This window comes from Myxine glutinosa, chromosome 10, assembly GCF_964187855.1.
Source record: "Myxine glutinosa chromosome 10, kmMyxGlut1.1, whole genome shotgun sequence".
Taxonomy (NCBI): domain Eukaryota; kingdom Metazoa; phylum Chordata; class Myxini; order Myxiniformes; family Myxinidae; genus Myxine; species Myxine glutinosa.
The window spans coordinates 34,973,204-34,993,182 of record NC_136270.1 but is presented as its reverse complement, the minus strand read 5'-3'; the positions used below and the strand labels follow the sequence as shown (position 1 = coordinate 34,993,182).

Below are 19,979 nucleotides of genomic sequence, written 5' to 3'. Positions count from 1 at the left end.
CAATCGTAATGTTAAATCGTTAAACGTTAATCGTGTTAATCGTTTTGTTAAAGTATCAATTGATGATTGGAATTGAGTGAATACAATTACGATTTTGAATTCGTAATTGTGTTCACCCAACCGTACGGAACTTCACATCAGGATTTAAATATTTGTTTATGTCACGAATGTTGTTAAAAGTTTATTTTTTATATTAATGTTATATAATTTGTGATTGGAGTTATGCTGTTTGGAATGAAAAAAGAGATATCGAGTTCAAGTGAATGACGACATGCTGTGATGGTTTCTACTTTCTGAACGTGAAATCGCGGATCGCCATATGCAGATTCGCCATTGACTGAGTATGGAACAAATGTACCCGTTTTTCGTGGAAGTCCTTCACGAACTTGCTGTCCATGTCTGACCTGTGACTGAAGGTGCTACAGGAATGTGGAATGTATTGGTTTCATGCTTTAGCATTCGCAGTTTCTGCATTTTCCGTTTGCTCCTGGCCTCCCACCCATGCGTAGCATGGGTACCTCACTAGTAACATTAATGGTAAAAACTAACCACAGCATCAATTAGTGGGTAACCAGCAAGATAGAGAAATGCCAGACGCGTTCTCTTGGCCACGTTTCCATCGACGTGATGAAGGCGGTTGATGATGTAGTAACCAAGAGCTGTAGAGGCTGCGGCAACAATAGGGAAGGCAAGAAAGACTTATTCCGAAGAGGCAATAACAATGAACTGCAGTTCAATTGTAACATACGTATGTTAAAAATAATTCTGAAAGCATATTTACCAATTAAACTGAGGGGATGTGAGGACATCGACAAATACAATTAAAACTAGAACAGCACTCGGTAGAGCACAAACCTCTACCAGGCTGAACAGTTTGTGTTTCGTATCCCACTGATAGGCCTGATCTGGATTCGGACCTGAACCAAAATCTAACCAACTCGTCCACCAAGTTTAGTCATAATTCGTCCATAACATTTTAAAATATCATGTTATATATCGCTTTTGGCCCTATCTCTCAATGGTGAAGAATCACTTAGAAATTTAATAATTCTCGCATCTGAATCCATATTCAGATCTTCACCAAAATCGAACCGATTAGTCCCCGTCAGACACCCAACCAGTCCACCAAGTTTCGTCCAAATTCGTCCACAACTTTTTGAGATATCCTGCTATGTATAGTTTTTGGCCCTATCTCCCAATGGTGAAGAATCACTTAAAAAATTCTCCAAGCCAGACCTGGATCTGGATCTTCACCAAAAACTAATTATTTCGTCCTTGTCACATCTGCTACCTCTCTGCCAAATTTCGTCCGAATCCGTCCACAACACTTTGAGATATCTTGTTCACAGATAAACAAACAAACAGACAGACAGGGGTGAAAACATAACCTCCATCCACCTTGGGTGGTGGAGGTAACAAAGTTCAAATTATGTGTTTTATAAGATTCTAGTCATTTCCGCAATTCATCAGCCCTTTGGATACTACCCCTGCCAACATAATTTTGTTAAATTTGGCTTAATGTTGTTGTATGAGTAGTAGTAGTAGTAGTAGTAGTAGTAGTAATAGTAGTGGTAATAGTAGTAGTAATAGTAATAGTAGTAGTAATAGTAGTAGTAATAGGAGTAGTAATAGTAGTAGTAATAGTAATAGTAATAGTAGTAGTAATAGTAGTAGTAATAGGAGTCGTAATAGTAGTAGTAATAGGAGTAGTAATAGTAGTAGTAATAGTAGTAGTAATAGTAGTAGTAATAGTAGTAATAGTAATAGTAATAGTAGTAGTAATAGTAGTAGTAATAGGAGTCGTAATAGTAGTAGTAATAGTAATAGTAGTAGTAATAGTAGTAGTAATAGGAGTAGTAATAGTAGTAGTAATAGTAATAGTAATAGTAGTAGTAATAGTAGTAGTAATAGGAGTCGTAATAGTAATAGTAGTAGTAATAGTTGTAGTAATAGTAATAGTCATAGTAGTAGTAATAGTAGTAGTAGTAGTAGTAGTAGTAGTAGTAGTAGTAGAAGTAGTAGTAGTAGTATAACTAACTACTACTAGTACTACTACACAATGGACCTAATTAATCCAACCTTCTTGGGTGTTCCACCACACTAATTTTGCCTCTCCAGATCTCTCTATCCCGAGCACCCTCTCTGCACCCCTATTTCCCCACGTCCATCTGCACCACCTCAATTTTGGACATTTCCCTCTCCTGCCATCTGCATCCATATCAAAAGACCTGCCTGACCACATTTTTCCCTTTCATCCTGAACACATGTCCCAACAAACACACACGGGTCGTTTCTTGAAACTCCTTTCCATCACGGAGATCCCCACCAGCCCTCTCCAGCAAATCTCTCCTCTGCCTTTCTCAAGGCCCTCATGGCCTCCGCTCCATAGGAGAGAAATATTCTCCTTAAGGTTTTGCAAATCTTCAGCAGTCAGTTTAACTGGAATGTTTCAATCACACATCAGGTCCCACAAACACTCGTCCACTCATGGAATGAGGGTAAACACTTTATGCTGCAATGAGGAGGAAATTCCGATGCGTTTTCTGTTAAATTTGTTCGTAAGGAATAACTCCGCATGCCAAAATGGAATGCCAGAACCGTTGAAGCAAATAGTTACCGTTCACGTTGAATCGCGTGCTATGGAATGATTGTACAAGTTGCAGCATTTAGGGTGTTTAACCATCGTGTTCAGTTCTCTTCTATTTCCTGCACACGACAAATGTTTCATCTCACTTGCAGCGCCAGAAAAAAGTCATTGAATCCGACGTGGAGGAAAAAAAAAATGTGCATCTTCCATCACACTCCTCAAATTGAAACAGGTGTTTCTCCCACATTGCTGATTTCTTGCAATTTTTCCCATCAAAGCGTGTCTGTTGAGATCACTGTTGCATGTGGCTACATGTTCAACTATGACGGCACTCGGTAGAGTGCATACTTCCGTCAGGCTGAACAATTTATGTTTTCCATCCTACCGATAGGCCAGATCTGGATGCGGATCTCCAAAATCGAATCGGCTTGTTCTTGTCACCTAACCAACTCCTCCACAACTTTTTGAAACACCATGCTATGTATCATTTTTGGCCCTATCTCTCAATGGTTAAGAATCACTTTAAAAATAAATAATAAATACTCGGATCCAGATCCGGATCTTCACCAAAATTGAATCAGTTCTTCCTTTCCAAACGTCCAACCTGTCCACCAGGTTTCGTCCAAATCCATCCATAACCTCGAGATATCCTGTTCAGACAAACAAACAGACAGACAGGGGTGAAAACGTAATCACTATCCACCTTCGGTGGCAAAAGTAATGTGATGAGCCCCGTCCTGTTGCCAAATATGTCTACAGAGTACATACAGTAGGAGTATTTCAATTGTTTACTTATTGTTCACAATTGTATTTTGTCGAAACTGTATTTATCTTTCGGTGTGTGAACCTATAGTGTGTCCCGAGGAAGTTTATCGGTGTTAATCTTTCATAAATTAACCGTTTCCGTTTGCCGCGCGTGTGCGGCCTTGCCTCAGGCTTCCTCGGTCCAGGTTGGTAGTCTTTCTGTCTTCTACCGACTCCTCTCCGGCCTTGCTCCCCCACCTCTCTCTCTCTGTGCTCTGTCCCCCTAATATTCCTGAAGATCGCACAAGATCTCCCAGCAACCCTCTTATGGTTAAACTGCCAAAATCTAGGCTCTCTGCTCACCTTCACTCTTTCATTCCCCTTTTCTCCCGCTTCTGGAACAAACTCCCCCACTCCCTTCAATCCCACTCCTCCCCCCAGGTCTTTAAAACAGCTGTTCACCACCATCTCTTATCCAAAACCTTGATCCAAAACCATCCAAAACCTTCCCCCATCCAAAACCTTGATCTTTTCTACCCCCGCTAATTCACCCCAGACACACTTTTTTTGAATTTCCAACTTCTTTCCTGGAAGTCCTTGCAGTGTTCATATGTTTTATACCTCTCCCACCTCCCCCCAAGCCCTCTCCCTCCCACATTTCTCTCGGTCCCTGCTCTCAAATGTTGTGTTTGTGTCCTTACCCCTCTCTCCCCATCTTGTCTACCGCTCCCCTTATTTTGTGTTTTATGTGTCGGTTTGACTTTTTGTTTGATTAATGTTAGCTCTTTCACGAGCCTCGATCTGGTATACAAAAAAAACAACAACAAAAAAATTGTTTTGGCAAAGATGTGAAGATATGCAACTTAAACAGGTCACAAACTGAGGAGATTCATCTGTGCAAGTATCAGCTTACAATCTATACAATCACGATATGTTCACAAGCGATGTAAACGTCAAGTGTCTTTCAGGTGACGATTAAATGCATTCACACTATTTCTCTTATTTCACTACTAAAGTGTTAAAAAGTAATCTGAAAAATAGAATCTGCTCTTCAGTTGTCCAGCCAATTTATTTGGGTGCACAACTGAATCACCCAACTCACCAGGATTTGAGGGGTTTTTTATTTTCATTTTTTTGTATACAAGATCGAGGCTCGTGTAAGAGCAAACATTAATGATAGAAAAAACGGACACATCAGACGAAATAAATGGAGCGGGAGACAAGATGGGGAGAGAGGGGGAAGCACACAAGTACAACATTTGAGAGCAGGGACATCGGGAGATCTGTGGGAGGGTGAGGGCTTGGGGGGAGGGGCGTGTGAACGGGGTGGGGGATGGGAGAGGAAAAAAAACACATGGACACTGCTCGGACTTCCAGGAAAGAAGTCGGTATTTCAGGAGTACTTGGGGGAGTACTTGTATTTGGGGGAGTTCAGGAGTACTTTTTTTTTTTTTTTTTTTTTTTTTTTTTTTGTATACTTGGGGGACAGAGCACAGACAGGGCTGGGGGGGCTGGGCCAGAGAGGAGTCGGTAGAAGACAGAAAGACCACCAACCTGCCTGCGGTGAGTGAGTGAAAGGCCCTCACAATCGGCTTCATCGCCGGATATTCCAATGATTCTGAAAGCTTTGGTTTCAACAGCGTGAAGCCGAGCGAAGTGTGAGGCAGGAGCACCAGCCCAGAGGGGAGAGCAGTATTCCATTGAGCTGCGGATGAAAGCCTTGTATGTGGTGAGGAGCTCAGGTGTGCCAAGGAAGGACTTCGCACGACGGAGAATGCCCAGTCGGCGACTGGCTTTGGAGGCCAGCTTGGAAATGTGTTTTTCCCAGGAAAGATCATGGCAGATTGTGTGACCCAAGAGATTTAGTGACAGAACTTCTTGGAGAGGATTGTTGAGAAAGTAGATGGGAGGGTTGTCCAGACGGTCTTTTCGAAGAGACATCGTGAGAGTGTGAGATTTGTCAGGATTGAAATACATGTTCCACTTGTTTGACCGGTCTGTGATTTTGACCAGGTCTGCAGAGAGTGAGGAGGCTGCGGACTGCCGATCTGAGGGATGAGGTATGGAGTGGCAGAGAGTGGAGTCATCAGCAAAGAGATAGAGAGGATTTTCCAGAGAGTCGGAAAAATCATTGATTAAGACCAGAAAAAGCACAGGGCACAGAACACTGCATTGGGGAACTCCAGCCTGAACAGGAAGGGGAGATGAGAGAAATCCATTCAGGGCCACACATTGACTATGACCAGAGAGGAAGTCTGCAAGCCATGCGTGGAGATTTCCATGGATACCATAGTATCGGACGAGAGTTTGGTGAGCAGAGCGTGGTGCCAGACCGTATCGAAGGCACGTGATATATCAAGGGAGACAGCTCTGATTTCCTGTTTGCCATTGAGGACCTCCATCCATTGTTGAGAAAGCAGAAGCAGCATGTCCAGAGTAGAGCGACCTGGTCTGAATCCAAATTGATGATCAGAGATCAAGCCATTGGAGAAGAGGAAGGATTTGATATCTGAAGCAATGATGGATTCCATGACTTTGCTGATGATTGGGAGCAGGCTGATTGGTCTGTAGTTGCAAGGATGTGTTTTTGCACCTTTTTGTTTACAGCGGTAATGTTGGCTGATTTCCAAGTTGAAGGCAGATGACCTTGAGCAAAAGAGAGGGTGAAGAGAACAGAGAGAGGGTGTGAAAGAGCGGCAGAGCAGGATTTGAGGACCCGTGGGCTGATGCCGTCAGTTCCTGTTGCAGAATCAGAGTCGAGGATTGACAGAAACTTCTCTACCTTGTCAGGAGAAACGGACACAATGTCCAGGAACAGCTGGGTATGACGGGGTACAGTGGGTACAGAGAGGGATGGGTTTGGAACACAAGATTTTGTGGCAAACACAAAGTTGAGGCATTCAGCTTTTTCACGTGGGGAGTCAGCCGTGTAGCCGTTTGAGGTAAGGGAGGGGATGGAGGGGGAACAAACACCAGAAACAGATTTGACCAGACACCACCAGGATTTGGAAGAGGGAGACAGATAAGAGAGTTCACTCTTGAGAGTAGAGAGATATTGTTTCCTGGCTCTCCTGAGGGTGGACACACACTTATTCTGGGCTTTGTGAAAGGAAATGAGATTGCCTTCCGTTGGATTTGCTTTCCAGGAGGCGAAGGCAAGTTGTTTCAGGGAAACTGCCTCACCACAAGATTCCGTGTACCATGGACGGGAGGAAGGGTATGACAACTGAAGACGGGATGGGAAGACGGGATGGGGTTGGAGTGGCAACGGGGGAGGGGAAGGTTGGGGAGGGCGTATGTTAAAAAAAAAAAAAAATGTATGGAAACTCCATGCAGCTATTGCGAGACACATATATGATGTAACCAGCCTTTATATAATTGTTCACCAATTGCTCGAATGATCGAGCATGTTCTACTCGGCGGAATATGGGCACTGTTCGGGTGGAAGGAGAAAATCCTACATGAACGAGTCCATCGCAGAGTACTTGGGGTGTTCCAAAAGTTCTCATAACGAGATGAATAGTCAAAGAAATACCAACATTTATATTTATTAATTTTTGCAAAATACCACCGTGATATATTCAGTATGTATTTATTTATTTTTAATAAGTAAAATTCGTCGTCTATGTTTGCATGTCTGCATTTTTTTTCAAAGACTGCTCGGCGGACAACCACCACACTTGGCACACAGAACAAGTACCCTGGGATTGTCCTTAGGGTATTTTCATCCACCAACTCAGCCTTTAAATAAGACCCATAATAAGACCCATAAGACACTTTAGACCCCAAAGTCCTTTTTTAAAGACCCCTACGACTTTCGGGTGAAATGAGATGGGTACAGAAGGGGAATTTGAAGCGGAATACAATCTTTGTTGAAACTAATCAAATGACTAAATTTATGTAATGGTAATTTCTGCTTTGAAAGTGTTTTGCCAAGAGTATGTGACAAGAGCACCTTTATTAACCATGTTGTACCACCAATTTACAAATGTTGTAGTATAAACTTTATAGACGTGCTCACGTAATGGCACTGTATATTCTTTATAAGATGATGTAGCATTCTAAATAGTACGTACTTTATAGAAATATGTGTGTGTTGCTGTCGATTGGCCCCGTGCCTGCCCTGCATGAACAGTGCAGTTACACGGAGACAGCCAATCAACCTCCAGTGAGTGACCCAGAGTACATCGGATAGAAATCTACCGAATATTCCACCGTTAACCACACCCATATAGGTTTGATTGGCCCTTGAGCAAAAGTGTGCCACGGCTCCACCCCATCAGGCTGATTGACAGTCGTAGTCCCGCCCACCCCTCTATTTCGATCCTATTCCTTTGCAAAGGAATGCAGTTCTGCATACTTTTCGTGGAATTCTTTCAAGCTATTAAAATTTCGATCAGTTTGCACCTTCCCACTATAAAATGCAGTAGATTGGTGCTTAAACAAAGTTCTTAGCTTAAACCAATTTGGAGTTAGCCTGTCAGAAAAGAAGAAGAAGAAGAATAACAACCTGGCACTTTTGGGTTTCTAATTTTTCTATTTCAGTGTTGATGTCCCAAAGTTTAATCAGCTATTGGATGGAAAATTATCTGCAGATAATTGATAGGTAACTTATAGGTTGTTAAGTTTTATCTTTGTAGATTCATGTTGTATTGAGCCAATGGAGTGTCCGGTCCAATCTCTGCAAAATAAATCGACCGACTTCCTGATGCATTTGTATATCGAGAAATAAAGTTGGCATTTCTTAGACCAACGTATCTCCATTCCAATAACCTTTTGAACGACACTCGTACCTGATGGTTGTGTGCACCAGATGTGAATATGAGGCAATGCCCTCACCATGCATCCACATGGACCAAGCACTCCAGAGTGTGATTGGCTTTGCGCAAAGAGTGAAAGTTGCGAGTAGCCAAATAAGCTCGCAGAATTAGTTGCCAATACAAATAAAATACTTTGGGAACTATTAGGCTGGTACATGCATGTCTAGCCAATCAGCAAATAAACCTAATATCAAATGCTTGTGGCTCTAGTGTTACTTAGCTTAAAGGCAACCTGTATATATTTTAAAATTACTTGTTATAGTAAAAGAGATTGGATTGCAGTGTGAAGACATATCAGGAAAAAGCTAGAACGCCTCATTTTGTGGCTGCTGGATGCTTGCAGAAAGAAGTACACATGTGTTTATCCAGTATTTCTAGGATGATTGCACTCATTGGAAGCCCACCAATAAGGATCTGCACCACTGCGGCGATGAGACCCGCAGCCACCATGCAGCCGAGTGCTTTGAGTCGCTCCTGCTGGGTGCGCACAAACACTAGGCCCACATTTTTGAAGTCACTCATGGGTCCTGTGAAAAACTTCATGAGTGTGTAGGCCAGGCCATAGCTCGCCAGCATCTCCACAGAGTCACGTGTCTCAGCCGCAATGCCACGGTTCAGTGCCTGCAATAGATCAAGCGCAAAATAATTTATTTCTGGGTTAATATCATTTATAAGTTACCTGAGGAGGAACTTTGATCCAGGAGGAGGCCATTGGGCCCCTCAATGTGGCAATTTTGTAATGGTAATTTCTGCTTTGTAATGGTTGCCTTTGTAATGGTTTGTAGTCTGCGCAATGGTTGCCAACCTATGGGTGTTTGTCCGTGCTTTATCCTTTTTAAATGCTGAGCGTCAAGCAAGGAAGCAGCACATACTGCTTTTTAAGTCTAGCATGATTGGTATGACTCGGCCAGGTGGTTCGCACCTCCGACCTCCCAGAACCAAAAGCTGTCGATTATCTAACCAATGCACTTTCGAGTCTGGTATTTTAATACTCAAACTCAAATAAATATTTGGTTGCTGTGCATTGCTACATTGATGTTCATTCAGCTTGATTGCACAAAAATCACCTACCAAAGCAATGCTTCCTAATTTACTTGTAAATATTGTGTGGCACAGAAACAAAATCATAGCCTGTGTAAATGTAAAAACATCTCAACACTTACCGGTTACTCACCAACTTTACAGAGATGGCAAAAACAAGCCATCGGTACAAAAGAGCACCAAGTAGTAAAACTTATTGTACGAGAGCCGTTATCATGACCATCAGACTTCCTCTTTCTTTTTCGGGAGAGCGAGAGGAAGGGTTAAGGGGAGTTCTTCAAGAGTGTCCTTCATGGACTTCATTTTGAAATCCAACTACAACATACATGGTTGCAAGTGGGTGCCAAGTCATTTTATAGTGAAGGCATTTACACACACTGCATACTAGTCCATCCATCTGTGGTGGTCTAGTGCCTAAAGTCAGGTCAGCATGGCTGAAGCAGCTTATTGGCAAGGATTACAACTGGTGGTTTGCCCTCGCCTTTTCAGCAAAAATCAAACGCAGGAATAAAATCTGGTCATTTTGCCAGCATGCTCATCAACCCTTTGCGAAACACAGCATATGATCTTTCACATCCACCAGCAAATCAGGCAGGCAGACAGACCCCCATATTAATGTCCCATCCGACAGACGATGCACCCATTGATGAAACGGTAATCTGATAGTTTATTGTCGGATTGAGATTGAACAAATGAGTGGAGGTGAGCAGTGATCCTTGATTTACGTAGTTTCACCAGAAAGTGATTGATGGTGGACCGTGTGTGCCCTGCAGAAACCTGAGGTGGGTGGGATGGGATGAGGCACCTAAAGAGCAGAGAGTGCAAGACCAGAAAGGAGGTGGTAGACCATCGACCTGTCTGTGATGGTGAAATAATAGGCCCATAGTCTTGTCTCAATGCATGAGTTTCCAAAAATCTTGAAGGCCTTGGTTTCCACGGCATCAAGCTGAGCAAGATGTGAGGCAGGATAATGTGAAGCTTCTGTGAAGTCTCTCCCCACTCCCGGAGGGGAGAGACTTCACGGAAGTTTTTCCAAAGATGGCGATCTCACGTACACTCATGAATTCCTGCTGAACCTGCATTCCAACGGTATTGGTGGTGTTATGCAGGGATGTTGTGTTCCTGACATTTGAAAATGGTGCTCTCAGTAATAAGGAAAAACAAGACCGAAAGTCTTAACAGCGGCGTAGCTGGGCTTGTTTGATACTTTAGTTGAAGAGGATAGTATGACCTGGGTGGGGATACAAGTTAGTAAATGATGTAAGTATTAAAAAGATTTGCATGGTGGTAGAGCATGGTGATTGCCCTAATTGATTGAAACATCTACGTCAAGGTAGAGCATGGTGATTGTCCGAAGTGGCCTGAAGGTGAGCCATGAAGGCATGAAGCCTAAGGCCTATAAGTACTGTGTCGTTGGAAGCCCCGTAACGCCTATGCTTTCGATATTTGATGATCATTTTAACAATCAGTTTGTTTGTTTCACACTGATTGAAAAACGTAAAGGTAGAGCATGCAGATTGTGATATTTTTTTTTGTTTTTGTATACTGAATCGAGGCTCGTAAAAGAGCTAACATTTACTTCACAAACAAATCAACCAGACAAACAAAATACCCAAAAAGAGGGAGCGGAAGACAAGATGGGGAGAAGGGGAAGCACACAAACACAACATCCGAGAGCAGGGAGATGTGTGGAAGGGAGAGGGCCCGGGGGGAGGAGGCATGGGAAGGGGGGGGGGGGGGGGGAGGGAGAAGTATAAAACACAAGGACACCAAGGACTTCCTGGACAGAAGTTGGTATTTCAAAAAAGTGGAATTGGGGTGAAATTAGCGGGGGTAGAAAAGATCAAGGTTTTGGATGGGGGAAGATAAGAGATGGTGGTGAACAGCTGTTTTAAAGACTTGGAGGGTGGAGTGGGATTGAAGAGAGTGAGGGAGTTTGTTCCAGAGGTGGGAGAAAAGAGGAATGAAGGAGTGAAGGTGAGCAGAGAGTCTTGATTTTGGCAGTTTAACCATAAGAGGGTTGCAGGCAGATCTTGTGCGACCTGTAGGAATATTTGCGGGACAGAGCCCAGAGAGAGCTGGGGGGGCAAGGCCAGAGAGGAGTCGGTAGAAGACGGAAAGACCACCAACCTGCCTGCGGTGAGTGAGTGAGAGGCCCTTGGACTTAGCTTCATCGTGGGAGATTCCAATGATTCTGAATGCTTTGGTTTCAACAGCGTTAAGATGAGCTAGGTGTGAGGCAGGAGCACCAGCCCAGAGGGGAGAGCAGTATTCCATTGAGCTGTGGATGAAAGCCATGTATGTGGTGAGGAGCTCAGGTGTGCCAAGGAAGGACTTCGCACGACGGAGGATGCCCAGTCGGCGACTGGCTTTGGAGGCCAGATTTGAAATGTGGTTTTCCCAGGAAAGATCATGGCAGATAGTGAGACCCAAAAGCTTGAGTGACAGAACTTCTTGGAGAGTATTATTCAGAAAGTGGATGGGAGGGTTGTCCAGTCGGTCTTTTCGGAGAGACATCGTAAGAGTGTGAGATTTGTCAGGATTGAAAGACATGTTCCACTTGTTTGCCCAGTCTGTGATTTTGTCAAGGTCTGCAGAGAGTGAGGAGGCTGCAGACTGCCGATCTGAGGGATGAAGAATGGAGCGACAGAGAGTAGAGTCGTCAGCAAAGAGATAGAGAGGATTTTCAAGAGAGTCAGAGAGATCATTGATGAAGACCAGAAAAAGCACAGGGCCCAGAACACTGCCTTGGGGAACTCCAGCCTGAACAGGAAGAGGAGATGAGAGAAACCCATTCAGGGCCACACGTTGACTACGACTAGAGAGGAAGTCCGCCAGCCATGCGTGGAGATTTCCATGGATACCAAAAGAGGAGAGTTTGGTGAGCAGAGCGGGGTGCCAGACCGTATCGAAGGCACGTGATATGTCAAGGGAGACTGCTCTAATTTCCTGTTTGGCATTGAGGACCTCCATCCATTGTTGAGAAAGCAGAAGCAGCATGTCCAGAGTGGAGTGTCCAGGTCTGAAACCAAATTGATGATCAGAGATCAAGCCATTGGAGAAGAGGAAAGATTTCATATCTGAAGGATATGACAGATTCAACAAGGATATATGACAGGTTCAACGATATGTCCAGCCTGAACGAAATTGGAATCAAAATGGCATGTGTGCGGAGTCAGCCGCCGTACTGCCATAATGACATCACATCACCCCTGTTATGTGTCCAGATCGTCAGCTCTGATTGGTGTATGTTTGAGGGGACATACATACATACAGACGGACAAATACTGTTCCAGACGGCTTTGCCTTATGGGCTACGCCGTAACAAAAAAAAACGTGGTTCTCGTGCAAGTCTTAGTCAGTGGCTTAAAAGCAGCAATCAAAAGTATCCCTGGCTGTTTTGACTTTGATTAACTCTCACTCGATGAAGAACAAAATAAATGAACTGGATGACCTACTGGAATTTGACTGGTACTATCGGACCGCATCGGGTGTTTCGCAGAGACATGGCTTTGTGAAGGGGATGATGTAGGATTTTATGGTACATGTACGGTATTGTTTGTAGGACATTGAGTTACTGACTGTGTCTTTCCGACCCTACTACCCACCATGAGAATTTGGTTAGTGCACTATTATCCTGGCATACACACCAGGGCCGGACTTTAAATGTGCATCGGAACGAATCACTGAAAGTCAGCATAGGGTGACCGCCCATTCAATGGCTCAATCCATCCTGATTCTTGGAGACTTCGATAGACGTGACCTCGGTCAGAAACTTCCTCAACTTCATCAGAACGTGAATGTTGCTACCTGAGGTAACAGGATGTTGGACAAATCTCACGGCAACATTGAACAAGCTTATGTGGTGAAGTGTGCTCCTGCAATCTGGCAATCAGACCCTAAGGTGGTCCATCTCTTGCCTAAGTAAAGACAAAAGTTGAAAAGAATGCCTGTTCTGTACAAAAAGCTTAAAATAGAACAGCAGAAAATAATGAACACTTGAAGGCCTGTTTCTTGTGCACAGACTGGGATGTATTTTTTGACTCCTGTGAGGACCTACATTAACTTACTGAAACTATCACAGACAACGTGAAGTTCTATGAGAACCTTGTGACCACAGAGAGAACCATGCATATGTTTCCCAATAGCAAACCTTGGGTTACTGCTAAAGTGAAGGCTGGTTTGATCAATAAAAAAAATGTGCATTCTCCTACAGAAGGATGGCTGCACCCTCAGGGTAGCTAAGAAGGAACTGCGTGCGCTCTGGCTCGCCAAGTGTAAACGGGCCTACAGGGATAAGATAGAACAACTACACAATGGTGATCCTCGTAACGTTTGGAGGCGAACGAGAAGGTGAAGGATGGTAGATTACCCATTAATGTTCCCGATTCCAAATTTGCGGATGAATCGAGTGACTTTTATGCTAGACTTGATGTTCCAGGAAACCCCGTAAAATGTGAAACTGTGTGTCAGGATCAAGGTGCTCAAGTCAGGCCATACCAGTCACGCCTGAACCTCCATATCTTTCTGGGTGGAATTATTTTTTACTATAACGTCTTCAGCAAGTGGAGGTGAATGGTAGTCGATCAAAGGCATCAATCTTGAATACTGCTGCCCCACAAGGCTGTGTATTATCATTTCTACTGTTCATTCTGTGCACCAATTGATGTGCGGCTCTCAAAGAAGTGTGTAAATTTAAGTACACGGATGATACCACCATTGTTAGCTGTCTTTCCAATCAATCATCCCTCAATGAGATTGATGCATTCAACAACATGTATATGTATATGTATACCGCAAATGTCGGAATCGGAAATGTGGGGGCATTATTTGAATGGTAAAAATGGGGGAGAGGTTCCCGATTCGCGGAAAATCCCATGAATGTCAAGGAAAATCCCGGGAATGTCGGATCATTGTTTCAATGGGGAAAAGGGGGACAGCCAATTGCATTAATCGATGCGGTGGAATGTTTTCATCTTGTTCAGCGACTCGCGGGTGATGACATGTTAGGCATCTTGGGGGACATCCCGTCAAGCAATGTTCACAGTGTGAACAAGAACGGCACTCAGTAGAGAGCATACCTCCGCCAGGTGAACAGTTTACATTTTGTATCCCAGAGTAGACCAGAAAATCACAATACAAAATCACATTTAATCAAAATCATCCGTCACAACTTTTTGAGATATCCTGCTGTATATCGTTTTTGGCCCTATCTCCCAATGGTGAAGAATCACTTTTAAAAATCTACTAGCTGGATCCGAATCTTCACCAAAATCAAATTATTTTGTCCTTGTCACATACGCTACCTTTCTGCCAAATGTCATACGAATCCGTTCACAACTTTTTGAAATACCCTGTTCACAGACAGACAGACAGACAGACAGACAGGGGTGAAAACATAACCTCCATCGACCTTTGGTGGCGAAGGTAATAATACCCCTTTAACCACTTAGACTTAGAGCCCTGAGAAATCGAAATTTCAAAAACAGAGGAGAAAAACTACGTTTGGCTCTTCCAATAGTGCAGCCTTCCAAAAAAACAGTTTTTTCATGCTCTTCCAATGGTGCAGCCATTTGGGTGCAAAAAAACAGTTTTTTCATGCTCTTCCAATAGTGCAGCCATTTGGGTGCAAAAAAACAGTTTTTCATGCTCTTCCAATAGTGCAGCCATTTGGGTGCAAAAAAACAGTTTTTCATGCTCTTCCAATAGTGCAGCCATTTGGGTGCAAAAAAACTCAGGTTTTTCATGCTCTTCCAATGTTGCAACTCTCCTTTCCCACCAATATCCATCCAATTAGCCACCCAAAGTCTGGTTCATGGAAAAAAAAAACAACTTGAAGTCAAACTTCAAAGAGAGAGATCTTTGACCCCCCTCACCTTTCCCTGTTCTTATTATTTTACTGCAAATGCAGCATGAGTTCATCATCCTTGCTTGGATGCTGAGCGTCGAGCAACGAAGCAGCACGTACCATGGTATCATTCGCTCGGGATTCGAACCCCCGCCCTCCCAGATTCAGTGCGGACGCTCTAACCATTACACCACCGACTACCGACCATGGTATCGGGCCGACTACTTCAATACACGCGCACCTCCAGAAATAGGACGAAAACATTCCAATGGAATAAAACGTCATTCCGAGCACAAGATCACGTGCCGGAGACAACACACAATGCGCGGTGTTCCCAACTACCTGTTCTCCAAGGTCGATGGCAACGCTGGTAACTCCGAGTGGAATGATAAATCTGAAGATATGCCAGTAGTGGTGTAATCCGCCCATGGCTGCGAGCTGCCCGGTCTTTCGTCTATCCAGGTGTCATGAAATGCCACCGCAACCCCCGGACTCAGATCGGACGTGTTGTGGCCCCGCTGCGCTACGCCATCCGGTCGTGTGTCAGCAACCGGTCCGCAGCACCAATGGCCGCACAACGCACCTTCGGGGTCATTTCGACCGTGGATCAGTTACAGAGCGACCTGCGCTGCTCATCCAAACCATCACAAGCACCACGCTCCAGACTCCGCCGACAACACGTACGCGCCACACCAGTCTCACTCCTCCCTGTCAACGCGTTTCATTCATTCATTCATCATTCATTCATTCATTCAATGATACCAGCAGTCATGCATTCTTCAAATTCAGCATCATGTTCCGATTCATCTCATCACATGTTCCGAGTAATTATAAGAATTTTTTTTGCCGTTGTGAAAAATCGAAGGAATATTTCATTCATTGTTGTCTGATTAATTGGCGAACCCCCGCTCTAGCAGGGAAAATGGCCTTAAAATGCCTGTTGTTGTGTGTGTGTTGTCTGATTAATTGGCGAACCCCCGCTCTAGCAGGGAAAATGGCCTTAAAATGCCTGTTGTTGTGTGTGTGTTGTCTGATTAATTGGCGAACCCCCGCTCCAGCAGGGAAAATGGCCTTAAAATGCCTGTTGTTGTGTGTGTGTTGTCTGATTAATTGGCGAACCCCCGCTCCAGCAGGGAAAATGGCCTTAAAATGCCTGTTGTTGTGTGTGTGTTGTCTGATTAATTGGCGAACCCCCGCTCTAGCAGGGAAAATGGCCTTAAAATGCCTGTTGTTGTGTGTGTGTTGTCTGATTAATTGGCGAACCCCCGCTCCAGCAGGGAAAATGGCCTTAAAATGCCTGTTGTTGTGTGTGTGTTGTCTGATTAATTGGCGAACCCCCGCTCCAGCAGGGAAAATGGCCTTAAAATGCCTGTTGTTGTGTGTGTGTTGTCTGATTAATTGGCGAACCCCCGCTCCAGCAGGGAAAATGGCCTTAAAATGCCTGTTGTTGTGTGTGTGTTGTCTGATTAATTGGCGAACCCCCGCTCTAGCAGGGAAAATGGCCTTAAAATGCCTGTTGTTGTGTGTGTGTTGTCTGATTAATTGGCGAACCCCCGCTCTAGCAGGGAAAATGGCCTTAAAATGCCTGTTGTTGTGTGTGTGTTGTCTGATTAATTGGCGAACCCCCGCTCTAGCAGGGAAAATGGCCTTAAAATGCCTGTTGTTGTGTATGTGTTGTCTGATTAATTGGCGAACCCCCGCTCCAGCAGGGAAAATGGCCTTAAAATGCCTGTTGTTGTGTGTGTGTTGTCTGATTAATTGGCGAAACCCCGCTCTAGCAGGGAAAATGGCCTTAAAATGCCTGTTGTTGTGTGTGTGTTGTCTGATTAATTGGCGAACCCCCGCTCTAGCAGGGAAAATGGCCTTAAAATGCCTGTTGTTGTGTGTGTGTTGTCTGATTAATTGGCGAACCCCCGCTCTAGCAGGGAAAATGGCCTTAAAATGCCTGTTGTGTGTGTGTTGTCTGATTAATTGGCGAACCCCCGCTCGAGCAGGGAAAATGGCCTTAAAATGCCTGTTGTTGTGTGTGTGTTGTCTGATTAATTGGCGAACCCCCGCTCTAGCAGGGAAAATGGCCTTAAAATGCCTGTTGTTGTGTGTGTGTTGTCTGATTAATTGGCGAACCCCCGCTCTAGCAGGGAAAATGGCCTTAAAATGCCTGTTGTTGTTGGGTGTGTGTTGTCTGATTAATTGGCGAACCCCCGCTCCAGCAGGGAAAATGGCCTTAAAATGCCTGTTGTGTGTGTTGTCTGATTAATTGGCGAACCCCCGCTCCAGCAGGGAAAATGGCCTTAAAATGCCTGTTGTTGTGTGTGTGTTGTCTGATTAATTGGCGAACCCCCGCTCCAGCAGGGAAAATGGCCTTAAAATGCCTGTTGTTGTGTGTGTGTTGTCTGATTAATTGGCGAACCCCCGCTCTAGCAGGGAAAATGGCCTTAAAATGCCTGTTGTTGTGTGTGTGTTGTCTGATTAATTGGCGAACCCCCGCTCTAGCAGGGAAAATGGCCTTAAAATGCCTGTTGTTGTGTGTGTGTTGTCTGATTAATTGGCGAACCCCCGCTCTAGCAGGGAAAATGGCCTTAAAATGCCTGTTGTTGTGTGTGTGTTGTCTGATTAATTGGCGAACCCCCACTCTAGCAGGGAAAATGGCCTTAAAATGCCTGTTGTTGTGTGTGTGTTGTCTGATTAATTGGCGAACCCCCGCTCCAGCAGGGAAAATGGCCTTAAAATGCCTGTTGTTGTGTGTGTGTTGTCTGATTAATTGGCGAACCCCCGCTCCAGCAGGGAAAATGGCCTTAAAATGCCTGTTGTTGTGTGTGTGTTGTCTGATTAATTGGCGAACCCCCGCTCTAGCAGGGAAAATGGCCTTAAAATGCCTGTTGTTGTGTGTGTGTTGTCTGATTAATTGGCGAACCCCCACTCTAGCAGGGAAAATGGCATTAAAATGCCTGTTGTTGTGTGTGTGTTGTCTGATTAATTGGAGAACCCCCGCTCCAGCAGGGAAAATGGCCTTAAAATGCCTGTTGTTGTGTGTGTGTTGTCTGATTAATTGGCGAACCCCCGCTCTAGCAGGGAAAATGGCCTTAAAATGCCTGTTGTTGTGTGTGTGTTGTCTGATTAATTGGCGAACCCCCGCTCCAGCAGGGGAAATGGCCTTAAAATGCCTGTTGTTGTGTGTGTGTTGTCTGATTAATTGGCGAACCCCTGCTCCAGCAGGGAAAATGGCCTTAAAATGCCTGTTGTTGTGTGTGTGTTGTCTCATTAATTGGCGAACCCCCACTCCAGCAGGGAAAATGGCCTTAAAATGCCTGTTGTTGTGTGTGTGTTGTCTGATTAATTGGCGAACCCCCGCTCCAGCAGGGAAAATGGCCTTAAAATGCTTGTTGTTGTGTGTGTGTTGTCTGATTAATTGGTGAACCCCCGCTCTAGCAGGGAAAATGGCCTTAAAATGCCTGTTGTTGTGTGTGTGTTGTCTGATTAATTGGCGAACCCCGCTCTAGCAGGGAAAATGGCCTTAAAATGCCTGTTGTTGTGTGTGTGTTGTCTGATTAATTGGCGAACCCCTGCTCCAGCAGGGAAAATGGCCTTAAAATGCCTGTTGTTGTGTGTGTGTTGTCTGATTAGTTAACTGGTGAAAAATTCACCGCATTATCAAATATGGATCAATTGTCATTTAATGAAGGAGATAAAATCGGCCATATTGTACTAACCATAGTTAAAATTGTGCAAGACAAAAAGGTATAAATAGGAATTGTATAGGTACGAATGAGGACCTGTGAAAGGCCTGGCAGAGTCGTGACGTCACAATCAGAGCGGGGAGGAGGGAAGGGATGTTAGGGGGTCATGCATTCTCAGGAGTTTCATTTCTCACCCTTCACCCTTCATCCTTCTTCACACCCAGCCCCTCTCCGAAACATAGGGGCAATACCCCTGGCGCTCACCTGGTAGAATAAACAATATACTGCACCGACTGAAGGTATTTTATACCAATTTCAATGGTTGCCGTAATACTCCTTCAGGAGGAACAAGATTTGCCAGCAACCCTCGCCTGGTGAAACTACCAAAATCAAGACTATCTGCTCACCTTCACTCCTTCATGCCTCTTTTTCCCACCTCTGGGACAAACTCCCCCACTCTCTCCAATCCCACTCCTCCCTCCAGGTCTTTAAAACAGCTGTTCACCACCATCTCTTATCTTCCCCCATCCAAAACCTTGATCTTTCTACCCCCGTTAAAACACCCCAAATCCGCCTATTTCAATCTCCAACTTCTTTCCTGAAATTCCTAGAAGTGTTCATTTGCTTTATACCGTGTACCCCTTCCTCCTCCCCCAGCCCTCCCCCTTCCACAGATCTACCGACGTCCTTGTTCTCCACTGTTGTGCTTGTGTGCTTCCCTCTCTCTCCCCCTCTTGTCTCCAGTCCTGCTCCCTTCATTGCATGTTATATGTGTATTGTATGTGCATGTTTTCATGTTCAATGTGTTAGATCTTACACGAGCCTCGATTCTGTATCCAAAAACAAACAAAAAAAGCCTATCTTGAAATCTTGGAAGGAACACCTCCCCCCCCCCTCCCATTCCCCCCAACCCCATATACCTCCTCAGACCCCAATTTTTGTAATGCCTTGAACAAACATTGGTACATCATGGGTGATTAAGGTTGTGGTGAAGTTTCATCGAAATAGTGTGAGTAGTTTCGGAGGAAAAAACAATTATTTTCCCCTATTTTGGGAGGGGTCAAACCTGGATCCACTTTGACCCCCATAAGCCCCCTTAGACCCTCTAGCCCCCTCAGACCCCGAGTCCGTCCGTATAAATACTTCAAACTTCTCCAAAACCGCTGATGGGATTGCGACCAAATTTGGCACAAATGATATTTGTTATGTTGTGACTAAAGTGTGTTCACGGCATTAAAAAAAAATCAGGGTCTGAGAGAGTT

At 44.5% G+C, this 19,979-nt stretch overlaps 1 protein-coding gene across 4 annotated transcripts in view; it reads right to left on the bottom strand.

Annotated features, from left to right (window-relative positions):
* Positions 1–15,760, bottom strand: part of ANKH (ANKH inorganic pyrophosphate transport regulator) — a 93,868-nt gene extending 78,108 nt beyond the window's left edge. For 2 of the 4 annotated variants that reach the window (XM_068127469.2, XM_068127471.2), the window contains exons 1-3: positions 15,383–15,760; positions 8,556–8,772; positions 550–668 (exon numbers count right to left, since the gene is read on the bottom strand). In XM_068127469.2, the coding sequence (XP_067983570.1) occupies positions 550–668; positions 8,556–8,772; positions 15,383–15,469 (423 nt within the window). In that variant the 5' untranslated portion in view covers positions 15,470–15,760. Of the gene's footprint in view, positions 1–549; positions 669–2,617; positions 2,707–3,154; positions 3,238–8,555; positions 8,773–15,382 lie in introns of those variants that run through there. The other 2 variants (XM_068127472.2, XM_078785550.1) reach the window with 1 other exon arrangement.
* Positions 15,761–19,979: the final 4,219 nt, after the last annotated feature.